Below are 16950 nucleotides of genomic sequence, written 5' to 3'. Positions count from 1 at the left end.
TCTTTCCTTCCTATTGAGGATGCATCTTAATCATTTACAGCAGTCTCCTGACATTTAATTTAGTGTTGATTGCCAAGTGCTTTTTAATACTAGAATGAATTTGCTTAGTACTCACTTTTCTCCTTCATTTGTTATGATTATTATCCAACAAGTAAGTAATTCTGAAGAAAACTTGGTTGCCATTCATACTTTATAGATTATAGTTCATACTATATAATTCAGTGTCCTGCAACATGTAGAAGAGCCTGTAGGAAAGCATCGTTCAAGTATGATTTAGAATGTGGGACTTTATGGTTCCCATTTCTTTTTTCAGACTATAAAACCTAGATTAGGTGGTAAATTGCAGCAGTCTGAACAAAGCTTTAGGAAAAAAAAGGAAATTGGAAAATGCTTTCTAGAGGTGAATTTGCCTTTCTAGAGATAAAATGTAGGATTTTGTCCCCTCACTAGCAGATTTCTTTTTCTTGTCCAATTTCAGTTGATTTTTGTTGTTTATTCGTCTGTCTCTTACTAAAGGTAAACTAAGAACTACTGAAAAAAAGATTTTTTTACATCCTGTCTATTTCTATAAAACAGTTGAAGAATTACATTTTCTTTTACAAACCTGAGTTCCTAGCAGAACCCATCAGGTAATTGCCTACTTTAAAGGCCACTTTGTTCATGTGGAATAACTTTCCATATAGTGGACATTTAAAAAAACATATCTTGCCTATAGATATGTATAACTCACAGCCTAGGATCCACTTTGTGCGTTAATATAACCTTCAAAGAGTCCATTTAGAAGTCTCTCTGAAAAAAATACATCACCCTAGAACATATAGTATTATCACCAGCCCCTGTAAATAATTACTCCTTTTGCTAGGGTGATAAAGTTAAGTACTTCCATGAGAAAATCAAGACATTCTGTAGATTGTTTTATTTCCTCATATTATCTTGATAATTATACTAGTGTTCATGTATTTCAAAAGTAACATTGACTAAATGTTTAATGGCAGTGGTTTGCTTCTCATCCAATGAGGAAAGATGACAGTCTATTTAAAGGTATCTCTCTTGCTGTGTCACCTGTGATTCCATTTTGAAAATGAGGTTTTTCAGACTTGACTTTTAAAAAATGTCAGCTATACTATTTTTAGAAAATAATTTGGAAAAGTGGTACGTGTATTGGAGGTTTTTTTATGACATCAAAGCAAATAGCCCTGGTAAAGGCAAAGTATGACCAAAAAAAACCCCTGCCAGGTAGTGGCAGCTTTCTGCTGGATTGAATTTCACTTGCAATATTACTTCTGAGGCCTACTTCCAAAATCAATTTTGCTGCAGTTAGACTTTTCCTCTAGATCAAACATTTGTCACAGTTCAGTATCCATCCATCTCCTGCCTCTTTGGCCTTGTGAAGATAACAAATGGAATTCTGTTTGGCTGCGTCTGGAAAAGATGAGCAGAGATTTGGGTTCTTTCATATCTGTAAGAAGAACCTGAGCACTGGAATAATTGACCTGTCAAGAAGCAGGCAAGGTGTTCTCCACAAGCCAGCAGCAAGGGAAATGAGAAAACTGTTTTAAAAATGTTATTCTTCAATGTGGTCTATTTAATAACTTCAGCAGTGTCAGACGAGTGGCTTAATTTATATGGTGCCAGCTTACAGTGTGATAGTATCAGAGAGAGGAAACAGAACTGTTATATACATATACGTGTATACACATACAGAAAGGAGCTAAATAAAATATTTAATAATTTTCACTACTTCTTTCACACTTGCTTTAAAGATAGATTTTTTTTTTTAATTACGTCCGCTTTTAAATCTCTTTTGGACTAAGTTTATGGAGTAGTATTTGTTTTGCATATTGTTTGTCACCACTAAAATATGACAGTTGGTAATGGAAGTCTCCTTAGTTTTTATCAGTTGCTGTCTATCAATTCCTTCTTGCCTTAGTGCAACTCTTACAATAATACTTTCAGCCGTATTCATCAGCTGCAATTTTAATCTTGCTTCAGACTTGGCTCAAAAAAAAAAAAAAAAAAAAAAAAAAAAAAAAAAAAAAAAAGCCCAACACTGACTGGTAGAATATTAACTAGAACATGCATGCAGTTTAAATGCAAAGACAAATGAATACAGTATGTTTTTCTTTGAATGTTAGAATTCCGTATTCGTTTTACATTTCTTTAGCATTTACTCTCCTCTCTCTGTGTGTGTTTCCAGGTATGTATATATAAGAAATTTTGTTTCTGAATGCCCTTTGTGTTTGCAGGTCAAAGTAAATACACTTCAGCAAGTTGTTCCACTGTACTTAAAACCAAAAATGAGTTATACAGTGTTAAGCTTTGCCATTTTTATGATTAGTATTTTCATGTAAAATGTTGTTCTAATTAATGTCACACACATTTATTCATGGTTTTGCTGTTACTGCATAACTTGAAGACTTTTAAAATGTTAATATTTTTACTGTGTGGCAAATTATTTCACTTAGCATAAAATACACAATGCAACTATTCTTCTGTTTTATGCTTTGCACAATTGTATGGAGTAGCCCAAGGCCACCTTTCTGTGTTTCACTTGAGCTGGCTAAGTGTCAGATTGTGCACAATACAGCTCCATTTCTCCCCTCCAGTACGCTGTTTCTCTGCATCAGTCAAGGTCACAAGGACTCTACCAAGCATTGTTTGCTTTGCATCTGAACAAGCATCTGAAAATGTAGTTGTCAAATTGTCCAGTCTCACATGACAGTAATGTATGTGCCGTTTTTCCTCTAAAATATTTATTTCTGATGTAATCCTGTGTGGTCCCTTGTACACACTGCTGATACCTTAGTTTTAAATTGCATGATTCCTGCATCAGGCTACCCCAACTCTGGAGCATTAGCAGGGTAAGGATTTGAGCTCAGTTCCTTAAGCCTGTGCCAGGTCAAGTGCTGAGGAGTATGCAAAGTGGGAACATAGCCAGTCTCAAAGAGGAAGCGTTAAGAAGATCTGGATTAATTTGGGAGACTTGAACACCCCTGGTATCTGTGACTGGGTTTAGTTGTGTTAAACCTGCCAGACTTTAATACAAATATGCCAGTGACTCTTTGGTTTTCTGAGCAGTGTGGTCAAGAGTGTTCATGCAGCCAGGAGTATTTGTTAAAGACTGGGATCGTGTTGCCATAGAGCTTAGCAGTGAAGGAGTACTCTCTGGATAGGAATACTGTAGACCAGGGAACTGGAGTCAGGGAGCCATGACACACAATGTGAGATGCCTGAAACCAGAGGGCTAGCTGGATTTGAAATTGTGTTGGCGGGAATAATAAATATTTTAGGTTCTGGTCCAAGGTCTTCTATAAGTCTTCAAAATCAGCTTCAGTATTTCATATTAAATGTTTTAAGATCATATTAAAGACAATGACAGATACTTAGAAGAAAAATTCCATAAGGAGTTATTAAACACAAAGACATTGCCTTGGAACAGAAAGTGTCTAAGCAACAGGCTTCTGTGGATTGGAAAATTGTCCTGGAGAGGTGTCACTATATGCTTACTTTAATAGTTCATGCTTTCCTAGCCTCTTTCTATTAGTTTTGTTGAAGTCAGGATAGATGGCTGGGATAAATGGACTAGACGCATCCTAGGACCAGTAAAGTGCAGCTATTATTTTTTTTTTTTTTTTCCCCAGGGACTATACCTTAATACAATACTCTTGACTTTGGCTGAGCTTGCCATTGCAATGGAGTTTCAACACTTGTCTATAAGTAAGGGGTGGGCCGTGCAAGAATTTTTAAGTGGCTGAGGAGGGACATATGCAACAGCCCTCTGTTGCAGCAGCTATAGCCATGGTGGGAGAGCTCCCACGTGGAGATGTAGCAGATGCTTACAGAGGGGACTTTTCCATAGTGGAGCTGCTGCTACTTCCCAAACAAGTCCTGAGCCAATAAAAGCACCCTGCTGCTGGAGTAGCTGCAAGTGGGGTTTAGCCAGCAGAGCTTGGATCGCTAACAGCTATGATCTATTTTATTTTTTTTCCACACTTCTAGCCAATGTAGCAGGGCTGGCAAGCAATTTTCTTGAAGATATGGCCTTGATATGCAGTGACCAGCCAAAGAGCTGTGAATGGTTGAACTGAACAGTACTCTGAAGAGTAAGGAATTTGCTTAGGGAAAAGAGGTCATGTCAAGTATATCTCTGACTTAGCACCTTCCCTATTCACTGGCATTTGATGGAAAACCATGAACATTTTCATGCTTTTCCACCTAGGATTTGCAAGGTTTTATATTTAGATCTGTTAAGTTCATGTCTTCTTGAAGAACAAAAAAAGATCCTTAAACATCTGCTGCTCACATTATTATTAGACTGTGTGGGGAAGGAAGAATCAGAACATTTTTCAGGCCGGGTGAAGCAGCCTTACATGATGACTTAGTTGATATGTCCATAGTTATCCATGCATATTGTGGAAAACAAATGCAAGTGTGAGAGTAATTCCAATGCAAACTTAAGAAGTGCTAAATACAAATAAATGAGGAGGGATTTGTATTGGTTCTCCATTGCCACAAATTTCACATTGTTATTCAGTACTATGCTTCTATTCAGAAAGGCATTTTTCAAAATCGTCAGCCTAAAAAAGTGTGCATACCTGGGCCTGTGGGGGGTGTGAACTTTCTATACTGTCTGCTTGCTCTTACACTGTTTCAGCAAAATTCATGCTCTGGCAAATGGATTAATGTCTTGCTTCTGTTTGTTCCCTCTCCTTGGTGCAGCTCCAAGTGCCCCTCCTCAATCTGTTACTGTTCTGACAGTTGGAAACCACAACAGCACAAGCATCAGCATCTCCTGGGATCCTCCCCCTCCAGATCACCAAAATGGAGTCATCCAGGAGTATAAGGTAGAAATGAAGTCTAATGGAAGGGTTGTGTGTTTAAGGAAGCAGCCTGCTTGAATTACAGAACAATGGCACAGTTTACAGATTTAGACTCTGACAGCACTTACAGCTGCCCATATAATTATATAGCAAAAGAGACTGACTGCTTACGGATTTTTTTTTTTTACTGTTTTGTGGGGTTTTTTTAAACAGTGCTACTGTTACATTAAAAGCAATAATACCATGAGCTAGATCTGGAATAGAGCTGTAATTGCCAGCTAGTTTATAGCACTTGTCTTTCTTGCTTTTCCCTGCTGTGGAATGAGATGAAGGGGTTTTCTTGTTAAGGACTTCTGACTCTCAAGATAGGCAGTGAAGACTCTGTCTTAGAGTACCTTCAATCTGGCAGAAAAGCTGGCAGGAAAGATGCCCCTTCTTTGCCCTGCAAAAATGCTAACCCTAACACTTCAAGGCCAAAGTCAGGAACTGTGGCTTTAGAAGAGTACAAGACTTCTGAGTACTACCTCTGTCAAGATTCACATCTTAAAGTGCTAGAATGTTTGCAGTGAGGAACAGGTTGAGCACCCCCTGAGTTTGTTATATGAGAGTTGCCTGAATTGGTTGTATTTTCTCCTTCTTTGTTGCTATAATGGCTCAAAGAACCCACTCCTTATACATCATCTTAAATTTTGTTGTGGTCTATAGTTCCTCAGTAAACTCACTTTCCCACAAGTTTATTTTCACAACATGGAAAAAGTGCAGTGTGTTATTGGGCTGGAGGACTAAGGAGAAAATGATCGGGCAAGGTTCAGCATTGTCACAGGCTTGTGACTATGGAACACGCTGTTAAATAACTTTACTGTGGATGTCTTGTATACCTAGTGTCAAATTTTAAATTGAAATAGAGCAAGACAGTTTTCTTGCCAGTCCCACAAAGGGTGGAAGTGGTGGATGCAGCTTATTTCACACAGAAAGATGTATTTTACCTCCTGCTCTATCTTGAGGGAACACAAGATCAAGAAGGGAGAAAGAGCTTGATTCTTAAATCAACTAATGGATCAACCTCTTCCAGCTTATCGCTTGATCAGGGTGCAGTAAACGTTCACAATATTTATGATTAACATAGCACTTCTTTTGTTTTGATTTCAGTCAATATCAAGATTTATTAATCCCAGTATTTTATTGATCTTATTTTCATCTCAATTAATAATTATCTTTTGGCTTAATTAATCTTGATACTGACTCCAGTATAAGTCAATATTAACCATCAAGGGCTTATAGGCAATAAGTAAAGCACACTCCTAAAAATATGTAGATATGAAACAAAGTAGGCTGATGGTTAATAAAAGCCATGTTTCAGGTGAGTGCTCAGACCTCTAGGCTGTTTATAAAAACAGCTGGAGTTACCACCTATTACATCCCTTCTGTGTTAGATTAGGTGGCTGCCTGATGAGTGAGCTGGCTAGAGTATATGTAGTGCAAATAGTCCAATACTTTCTTGAGTTTAAAATGACTGCTGAGGTTTCACAGTACATTTTCTAACAAATTAAATGTAGATCTATTGATTCTACTTCAGGCATCAGAGTGCCTGTAAATTAATTTATGTATTAAATGTCTTTAATTAGGGACATCTCATAGCTGCTGTAACCTAACACCAGGACAGACAAGGAGAGAAAGAATAAATGCAATAGTTTCTCAACCTAATGTATTCTGGCCTGCTAATAAGAGCTACTTGAGCTTAGGGGAATGAAGGTTTCTTTTGCGCTCCAAATCTTACTCAGTGTTTCACAGAAAAAATATAAGGTGTGATAAAACACTGAGCAGGGTCAAAAATAAGTGTAAAGAGAACTTTGCTGTAGCTTAGACACCTCAGTTGGTTGTTGATAGTGGTTCCACCAATAGTGCTTTCTTCTGCTATTATAATTATGTGTTGTACACGTGATATCTTTATTCATTGATTTTCTTAAGTGGTAGTAAATGCTATCTTTAAGCATAGACAGAGGCAGTATATGCTGATAAGATTATCTGAAGGGGAATCCCTAAAAGGTCTTAGTTTTGAAACACCTTGGGAAAAGCCCATGTAAAAATGCAAGAGAGAGACATAACACTCTAAAATCATAGACCATTCTCATCACAAAATGCCAACTGAGTGAATTTTTTCTTTAATTAGAGACTAATGGAGTCAGGAACTGATATCAGAATTCCTGAACATTGTAAGTAATCATAAAAGCAAGAATAAAAAAATGAGTTTGTATTTATTCCATTTCAGAAATTTCACATATCCTTGTTGTGCAGGGAAAGGAAGTTGAAAATTGTTTCTTCTTTAGTACTTTCAGAATTGTTTCAACCTGTGCTTGTATTATTGGTGCCCTTTCACTGGTCCCCTATTCAGCTGGAAACTGAGAATGAAAAAAATGTGGGGGTGTTTTTTAGGAAATTTTTGGTGGTAATCATATCACTGAACAAGATTTCAATTAATGAATAATACCCCTTTTTCACTTGAGTGATTCTGGTCTGTGCTTCTAAGAAGTGTAAGCACGGCATTTGCACACCATGGAAAGCCAGAGTCCAGGGAGGTATTTGCAGGGAATCTTTGCAGTTGGCTTGGTCCTGTGATAATCTGGGATAGTTTGCTGAGCTAAATCGTCCCAATTCCAGCTATGCATGGACAGTTAAGAATTCCAAAATAAATGATTGTCATATAATACCTTGATATGTCATATATATCCATATAGAATTTCGTATTTTTTAACACATCCACTTTTGTCCCAGATCTGGTGCCTAGGTAATGAGACTCGATTTCATATCAACAAAACAGTAGATGCAGCCATTCGGTCTGTAGTAATAGGTGGCCTATATCCAGGTATTCAGTACCGCGTGGAAGTTGCTGCAAGTACCAGTGCAGGTGTGGGAGTAAAAAGTGAGCCTCAACCCATAATAATTGGTAAGTGATTGTCTGTTTTGTTGATTTGTATTGCCTGTTTCGACTTTCAGAAATGTTTTCATAAATCCCTTCTGGAAGCATAAAAATCCACAGAACAAAAGATGAGATTTGAATAGAGCTCGTTAGTTAGCTTTTAACATCCCACTGCCTGCTGGCATTGTGTCTTCTCTTTATGCTGTCTTCTCTCAGCCAATGGAGGGAAATATGTTCCTGAGACATATAAGGAAAATGCAGATTATCTAGCGCAACTGATTTAATTTTTTTTTTAATGAATTTACCGCTTCTGCAGGTTGATGGATTTACAGAACTAATAGCTCGAGCTCCCTTTTCCTCCTGTTCAGTCATCTGAAGTAATATTCCTTCACTCATACTGCTGGTGCCTAAGGCAATATTTACAGTTGATTTTCCGAACATTTGAAGTCAGTGTTTCTCAGGTATCCCAAGCAGAATACATGTCACAGAATATGTGGCCTATAGTCCAAATAGAGAGCAAAGGTAGTATTATCATCCCAGCCTTTGAAATGACTTTCCTAGTCATGGTTTCTATGCTGAATTAATTTCCTGACCTGAGGGAAGTACAGATTCTGTTTTTTCTTAAATTCTTCTTACATATAAAATAAAGGCAGGAACACTATAGGAAGGGTAGGAATTGGAGAAGTAATCATATTTAGAAAAAATGAATTGAGCTGTGCAGAGCAGCACTTCTTTAGAGTAGAATTTTGTTGCTTGTGTCTGTGTGATCTAATTTAGTTATTACTTAAATGAGCTTTTGTTCGTTTATGGGGTTTTTGTTGTTATTAAATATTTCTTTCTAGAAAATGTTGTCAACCTGATGTCCCTAACATGGATTATTTTGTTACATGTAGACCTTTAGAAAAGGCTGTCCTCTAGGCATTGCTTAAATACTTAATGTTATTGAGGTTCCCTATGCATCAAAACAGAAATCAGGGTGTGTTGGCTTTGAAAATATTATCACTGGAGAAAGAAATATAAGAGTGGAGGTGAAAGTAGCACTGGCTTTAGAAAAAGACAGCCACAGAAACACCAAAGAGGGAAAAAATATCTAGAACCAAAAGTGAGAAACTGATTTTTGAAAATGCAAGAAACCTATGATATGATAGGTCTGAATTTTGGACTTCCGTGTAAATAACTGATGTTGTGATAGTAGTCTGCCATTGCTTTGAGAAGGACGTCTTTTTTTTATTTCTCTAGGGAGTCTATCTATCTAGGCACTGAACACGCTGGGCTTGTTCCAGCAAAACCCTTAAGTGTGTTGCATTTTAAGCACGTGAGTGGCCTTGTGCTACTTAATGTGTTGTACACTAAACTTTCACCAGAGTGCTTTGCTGGATGATTCCCAGAATGCTCAGCTCACATCTGAGTACAGCTCTTCATCCTGACTTTTTCCTTACAAAAAATGACTGGTATAATCAAGAGTTAAATGTGAAAAGATCCGTATTGTTGCAGGAAGGAAGAAAGGGTTGTTTGGAGGCAAATAAAGTACAAAAGAAAGAAAAAGTTATTTGACATTTAGAAGCTTAATTTTGCATCATTAAACTTAACAGTGATATTTATTTGTTCCTTAAATGATCCCAGAATACCTGCTTCAACAAGTTTGTCTGGTGGCATCTTTGCATGTTTAAGAGTCCTTTGCATGAAAAGTAGTGGAGAGTCTTTTCTGTTTGGGTTGTATTTCTGTTCTCATTTGTTTTCCCTTTTGGAAGCCTAAAGCTGGATGTGGTATGTACTTGTATGGTCTGTATCTCCCTTTTATTTAGGTCCCATTTTTCTATTGCTTATGATTTGCTGGCAGTTATTTCTGACTATAAATTTACTTGATGAAGGTAACAGAGTTTAAGTAATACTATTTGTGGAAAATTTGAGTTGGTAACGCTCGATGTTTGACTGAGAATCAAGAACATATAATTAATATTTTAGGTAATTTCTTTTTTAAAAAAAATAATTACATGGAATAGAAATGAGCTAATGAATAAACCTGAAAATACAATAATCACCGATATTATTAAGCAATTGTATTATGATGGAGTCCTATACGGCCTGGTGCTTAGCTATAAAATTTAGCAGCTTGCAAACAGAATGAACAACTGCAGAAATGTTGAAACATGGAGAGAGCAGGTCAGAGATGCAGAAGAGTTAAGCCATATTGCTAAACAGTGTGACTTTCATTGTCAGGAAATACAAAGTCCAGTGTGCAAAAAGAAAGATGTTAAACTTCTGAGAAGTTTTTTTCTGAAAATAACTGCTTTTCAGAGTGGATCATTAACTACTGATTTCCTAGACCAGTTTTTAGATAACAGACCCATGACAATCCACAAAGTAAAACCAGGATTATATAGAGCAGTAGGAAGTTAGAAATTGTGTCACTATTACAGGAATCCTGTGTCCATACTTCAAGCAGGATGTTGAAAAATTTTATGGAAGACTGAAAGAGAATCAAGAATAAAATTTTAATGCTCACTATTGATACACTAAAAAAATTCACTTGGAAAACCAGAAATAAAATTGGAGATAACATCAGTGTTAGTTAATGGTATAGCTATTAGTTCTCTTCGTCAGCTGGTCTGTTCACTCTTATGTTCAATCATTGGTATAATAGTATAAGGAACAGCTGCAAACTTTCACAGTAATAGGTACAATCGAATCTGATGTGTCTAATTAATTTTTGGTCCAACAAATTAGTTTTGTTCTTCATTACTCTCCAATGGGAGGAAGACATTATATTTCATTATGTTTTTGTCTTCAGGAACAATGGAGCGTTACAGGTCGCACACTTCCCTTGTCTATGTTCTAATTAGTTGAACTGACAGCATTGTTACAGAAACACCTGCAGTATGTGAAATAGTACACTGGTACCTTGGGGGACGTATCTATTACTTCTGCTTAAATATTATGTAAAGAAATACAAAATCAATGCCATTAGTTTCCCCAAACCCCAAAGATTATATTAGTTTTATCAAACATCAGGAGGTAACATTCATCTGTATCCGTTTGTTTTTCAGTCATCAAGTTCACAAAGCACATGTTATTTTGACATTTAAATGAATTATTACTTTCACAGTTGTAATTGCTAGGCACTGAAGGGTAAGAGCAAACAACCAGACTGCAAACTTTAGAAGGTGATTTGGAGACAGATTACATATTCTTCTAGAAGAGAGGGAGAGCAAAATGTCTGCTGAAAGCTCTTCCCAGGCTCTCTGCAATTTGCTCTCACATCAACCATTCTCAAAAGACTGGTTTCTGACCTTAGACTAGAAAATGGGAACTTCAGACTTTTTGGAGGCCTTAGTGAGAAACATTTGTTCTCTTCTTAAGTCCAGGAGCATCCGCCCCTGACGCTGGTGTCTCTGAAGCTCTTTCCCACCTGCTCTTCTCCATAGCAGCACGGCTGCCTCTGGAGCACCACTGACATCACCTGTTTCTTCATCTTCCCACTGCTTTTACCCCTCCTCCAAAGGGCACAGAAATTAACTGAAAGTTAATGGCAATTAAAGCAACATCGACTCCCATGCTGATTTCTACTAGAAAATCAATCGTGTGCCTGGAAGAGCAGGACATAGAGTGCCTCTTTCTATTAGTTTTACTAATAGTTTTTCAGCACTTCCTCTTTTAGCACTGGGGTGCATCTATGGGTTGATTCCAGGGGCAGAAAAAAAGGGGAAAATCCAATAAATGAGCCACTGCTGCCTTCCTTCCTTTCCTTATCACAGGTACTCACCGAGTTTTATTCTCACCTACTGCATTAGGATTGTAAACTATCAGGCCTCAGCAGCAAGACAAAATAGGAAAGTATGGGAAAGAAGAGCTCCAGCTACCAGGCCCTGATGTTAGTAAAGCTCACCCGCATGGCCAGTACAGACTGGTACGCGATACCAGTACTGGTGTACTGCCTTTTTATACCTTAGCAGGCATAGTCTGTCAGCATCCTTCTGTGGGACCTATTTTGTTTGCGGGAAGCCCATTTTGTTTCTTGCACAGAGCTACTGAAAGCAAGCCAAGCTCTAGCACATTTCAGCAGTCTGTTTGCAAAAGGAGATGGTCATCATTACTAAATATTGGTATGGTGCTGAATGATTAATAAAATCACCGAGATCATTATGAATGCGATAGCAATGTGATGTAGTGCATTGCATTTCTTCCTGAGTAACTTAGTCCAGCTCTGAACAAAACTTGAGGTCTGCACCTGCATCTTGGCTGGGGCAGCACTGGGGTTCCAGTCTGCATGGAACCCCGCCAGACTCCTCATGTTGGGGTGGGGAAGGCATGCTCAGCCCAACCAACCCTCTGGGAGGGTTCCTCATTCACAGCTTGACTGGTGTAAACTCTGAATGTCCTGCAAAGAGGTGTCCGTGGAAATAAAACTGAAAGTGTCGGTCTTACTGCATCTGCTTTAGCCAACAACCTTGTTTGTTTGCCAGTGTACTGACAGAAGAGCTGGTCTATTGAAAGAAGTGAGTGGTAAATTTAACCGTTGCTAAATTGTAGAACAGGAATATGTACATTTTTTACAGCAAGGCTACAGTACTTTTAATAATATCCTCTGACTGACCATTTCAGTGTTTTATCGCCATATTCTATTACCTTTACACGTGTGCAAGAGTCTCAAAACTGAGAATCATACTGTTTGCACTTCTTTTGTCTCAGTAGAGTAGCTACTGTGGCAGCTCTTCAGCATGCATACAGGCATCTGATAATATTGCACAAACATTTCAAGGATTGAGCTATATAAATGATTTTACCGGAGAGGATGGATAATTCAGTCTCAAAACTGCAGATGTGGGCAGTTTATATCAAATGTACATACAATCAATATTAATAATTTTTTTGTGGACAAATATGTTTTGCATTTCCTAATTTTAAAACTAACCATTTTTGACAAGGCATATGTTGAAGTAGAAAAGTGCTATCCCTATGACTGTATGCTTTATCATTTTCCTGAATTTCCATTCACGTTTTTCATAAGTATTTTTTTCAAGTCAGATACCAAGTTTTCCCTTTTAGAAAAGTACCCTTTTAGAGAAAGACAGGGGAAAAAAAAAACCAACAATGGGAGCATCTACAGAAATTTACAGTCTTCTAATGTAATATACACAATTTAAGATCCTATATAGTAATTTTTGATGCACGTCACTTTAATTTGCATTCCACATCATGATTATTTCTTACAGGCTGATGTTAAGATTTTTTCATGACTATCCTAGATGAAAAAAAATAGCATCTGTTGCAGTGATTGTTTAGAGCATACAGTTAACTGTGATTTTCTGCTTTATTCAAAGCTGGTGCAGTAAGGATTTGTATCCATTGTTTTTCCCATGAAATAGTTGCTGAAAAATCCATCTTTGCCCCAGTTGAAAATACACGTAATTTATTTTTTATTTTAAATTAGAAACTCAGGCATGCCGCAAAACCAAATGAGTTAAGTAAGAATTTCTGGCATGCTGACAGCAATGAGAGAAGGAGCCATCTTCTGATGTTTCTTCTTATTTTGTATTTGGATTTCTTATTTGGAAAAAGCTATATTGGTTGCTTGATTTATTTTCTGTGTTTGCTTTCCCATGATCCATTTTCTCATCATTGTATTCTGTCTATAATTATGTAAAAACAAACCAACAAACGTATATTGTTACAAAAAAGGCTCTGGGCCTGTTAGATTACTAGGGAGAGTGCTATAGAGCCATCTTTTCAAGTATGTTTGCAAAATCATAATGGATTATGGATTTACTTTCTAGAAACATTGGTTTTCAGGTGTGCATTGGTACTCATTAAATCTTTCCTGCTGTGGTTAATTTTTTTGAGGTGCATTGCTGGTGTTTTTTAATTTTTATTTTCACTACTTGGATCCACTTTGTATCAAAGAATGCATAATATCTGCAACATTCTGTTGAATTTCTTTTGTGCAGGAGGTCGTAACGAAGTCGTCATCACCGAAAATAACAACAGCATAACTGAGCAAATCACTGATGTTGTCAAACAGCCTGCCTTTATAGCTGGCATCGGTGGTGCATGTTGGGTAATTCTGATGGGTTTCAGCATCTGGCTGTACTGGCGCAGAAAGAAGAGGAAGGGGCTCAGCAATTACGCTGGTAAGAACAGCAACTATTACCATCTCATCGGATTGTAACTAACTTGAAGAGAACAGGTGCTATTAAACCTACTTAAAAAAAACATGAACTCACAGCAGAAGTGGCCTGGGTGAATTTTGTATGCCTGTTTTGAATATATGCTGTGAAAATGCTGGTATATGAGAAGCTTTGAATGCATTGCTCGATACCACATTTCATCATTATCATAAGACAGTCTTTATTTTTACATCTCCAGCACATCTAGCATAAATAAATAAGAAGAGGATTAACTGTACCTCTGGCTTCTTCAGAAGGCACTCTGTTAGTGGTCTGGCTCCATTTCTGTGCTCCAATGTGAATTAGACTAGATACTTACAAGGAAATTTAGAAAGGGTATTTGTTCATTGTCCCCATTCCCATGCGTTTCCATGTCTTTGAAGCCATGTGCATGGGAAATGAGTGGAGGTACTTGATCAGTGACTCCCTACCTACAGCCGGAGGACAAGAGAGTGATGTACTAGGCAGAGAAATGTGGTCAAAATTTACCTGTGGCAGAAGCCATAAAAATTTTTGTCTTGGAGGTAGAACAACTTGGAATGCCCTCACAGTGTGATCCCTCTTGCACCAAATGTGTTGCTCGAGTTATAAATTAGTTTTTGAAAACTACATTTGGAAAAATAAATATTCCTTCCCCAACCTGTTTGGTTTGCATATTATTCGGTGCTTCAGGATTCTGATGAATTTTTAGGAAATCAAGTGAATTACTGTAAAATGGATCACTCTGAAGCCTAATTTAAAGCAAACCCCCCCCTATTATTCAAATATTGGGGTAGGTTCTCTTGCAGTACTTACATTTAAAATAAGAAACCATTTCCTTTTTGAGTTGCACAATTGAGGACGCAGCATATTTAACATTGACATTATATCACACTAAAGTTATATCAGTTCTCTTCTCCTTTCAAGTTATCACAGGCGATCCAGGAGACGCAGGTACCCTAACAGGCTGAGCATCTCTAACAACTTGCCAAAAAGCAACGTACATTTCCTGCTTGCAGCCAGACAGTCCTATGCCTCCTCACCTTGATATTAGCCATCATCAGACTCCTCAGTGTCCTCACTGGGCTCACTAAACCAGAAGGACACTATTCTGTATCTGTTTTCAGTCCTTTCTGCTGGATTAGTTTTCCACTGGCTTAGTGAAACAAAGCAGCCCAAGAGGAAATCAGGCGAGCAGTGGAAGCAAAGAGAGGAGAGACCCTTTCAGTGGCTCTTGGATTGACTTGGTTTCTTTGGAACATCAGCTTGCGTCACCATGTGGCCTGTGTCATTCATAAGTTACGCTCTTTGCTGAGACATTCTTTTCTTTCCTTTAACAGCAATGACTTTTACTCTCCAAGAAGTGGGGCAGTGTTAATCGAGAACCTAATATGTATCACACACGTACACTGTTTTTATATGAAATATCAGTCTAGATACCAACATTTTTCATATAAAGCAGCAGCTGTACTGTTATTTCTCTTAGGAATCAGTCCCATACATAAACTTTGGACACAAGCTAAGACTACTCTTTTTTTCAAAAGTAAAATTAGTAGCCCTGTCTGTGAGCTGGCAGGGGGGTGGAGGGGATTGAGACCAAAGTCTTTTATACCTTACAATGCATAGCTGCAAATAATTCTAATAGTCATTATAAACAGTGTGTCTCCTGCAACTTATTTCTTCTCATGATGTTTGCTGCATCTAAGTGTGATGTGAACATTGCATCATGACACAGACTTCCCATCATCAGAATTATGAAATAGTGTATGCTTTCAGCAAGGGAAGTTCATAACAGATCGTGCTTCAAAATTCATCCTTTTACAACTTGGAGAACAGCATGTCCACACAGAAAATCATAAAATGTGATTGTCAAATTTCACTGTTCACCTTTCCAATCATCATCTCTCATTGGCTGCTGGCTGGTTAGTGCTTTAAGCTCAACTGTTATGTCCTGCTTAAAATATTCAACCACAACTTAGTAAATTCCAGTGGAAACTCGTGCCCTGCAACTAGTACTTATTATCAGGGTGTGTAACTCACAATGTGTTTGCTTTCTTGTTTTGCAGTTCAGTCCTTCACCTTCACCCCTGCAGGTACTGTCCATTAGTCTGTCTCTTACCTCACCAACACATCATTGCAAACATTAGCTCTCTGTGTTTATGAACTTGTGAGATGTGCAGAATTGAAACCGAATACAGGGAGAAATACTTCTGCTGCCTATCTGTGATAAAAATATAGCATTCATTCGCCTAGTGATTCCAGGGCAACATAAAATCTACCATCATGAATCTCTATATCATTATAAATCTGCATACTTCTTACTCATCTAACTCCTCAAAATAAAGCAGTTTTGAAAGTAATTTGCAGGACAAGGTGCTTGAACTAACTTAACATAAACAAACATTAGTCATACAAAACTGGATTTTTATTTTAAAGCCTAATAAAAGTATCATCTCAAATGTTTTTGAAGATCTAACTGGAGAAATGGAACTTTATTCCACTTTAGCTATTAGCTGCATATTCTTTGGCCTTTACCATGAAGTATTCAGGTCTTCGAGCCATCTAGTAATTAACCTATACATACATTGTCTCTACAGTGTTTTTGAAATGGAAGTGTTTGGGGTTTTTTCCGCCTACCAAGTTCAAAGTTGGTATCCTAGTTTTCATATCTTTAGCAAACATAGCATAGCATACAGTGGATTACTATCATAAGATGTGATGTGATTAAAGATATGTGAAGGATAAATGAAGTGTGGCTGAAACAGCAAGTTGCAAACAGATTAGTCAAGACATGGATAGCCAGGAAAAATAGAGTATGCAATTAATAGTAATAATTAGTACAAATAATTAGCTTCTGCTGTCACACCTAAACTTGGGATTCAAAAACAAAAATAATTATACCTCAGTGTTACAGTGTAAAAGGCTGATAAATCTCAGCATTTTCCAGTTGAAGTAAAGTGTAAAGGGTTTTGTGTGTAACTTGGTCCTGCAGTTGCACTTAGCAGAGCTGTCTCCTCTTCCCTCTACCATCCATATGATAGAGGCCAGTGTTCCCACTGCACTGCTGAAC

The 16950-nt window shown here is 37.6% G+C and overlaps 1 protein-coding gene across 1 annotated transcript in view; it reads left to right on the top strand.

Annotated features, from left to right (window-relative positions):
• The window catches only part of ROBO2 (roundabout, axon guidance receptor, homolog 2 (Drosophila)), a 106776-nt gene that overhangs the window by 32615 nt on the left and 57211 nt on the right, over positions 1 to 16950 (top strand). Inside the window, exons 10-12 of the mRNA XM_010133614.1 lie at positions 4720 to 4844; positions 7593 to 7764; positions 13683 to 13865. Coding sequence (XP_010131916.1) covers positions 4720 to 4844; positions 7593 to 7764; positions 13683 to 13865 — 480 coding nt within the window. The remainder of the gene's footprint in view (positions 1 to 4719; positions 4845 to 7592; positions 7765 to 13682; positions 13866 to 16950) is intronic.

This window comes from Buceros rhinoceros, unplaced genomic scaffold (genome assembly GCF_000710305.1).
Source record: "Buceros rhinoceros silvestris isolate BGI_N320 unplaced genomic scaffold, ASM71030v1 scaffold1103, whole genome shotgun sequence".
Taxonomy (NCBI): Eukaryota; Metazoa; Chordata; class Aves; order Bucerotiformes; family Bucerotidae; genus Buceros; species Buceros rhinoceros.
This window is presented reverse-complemented; position numbering and strand designations above follow the sequence as displayed.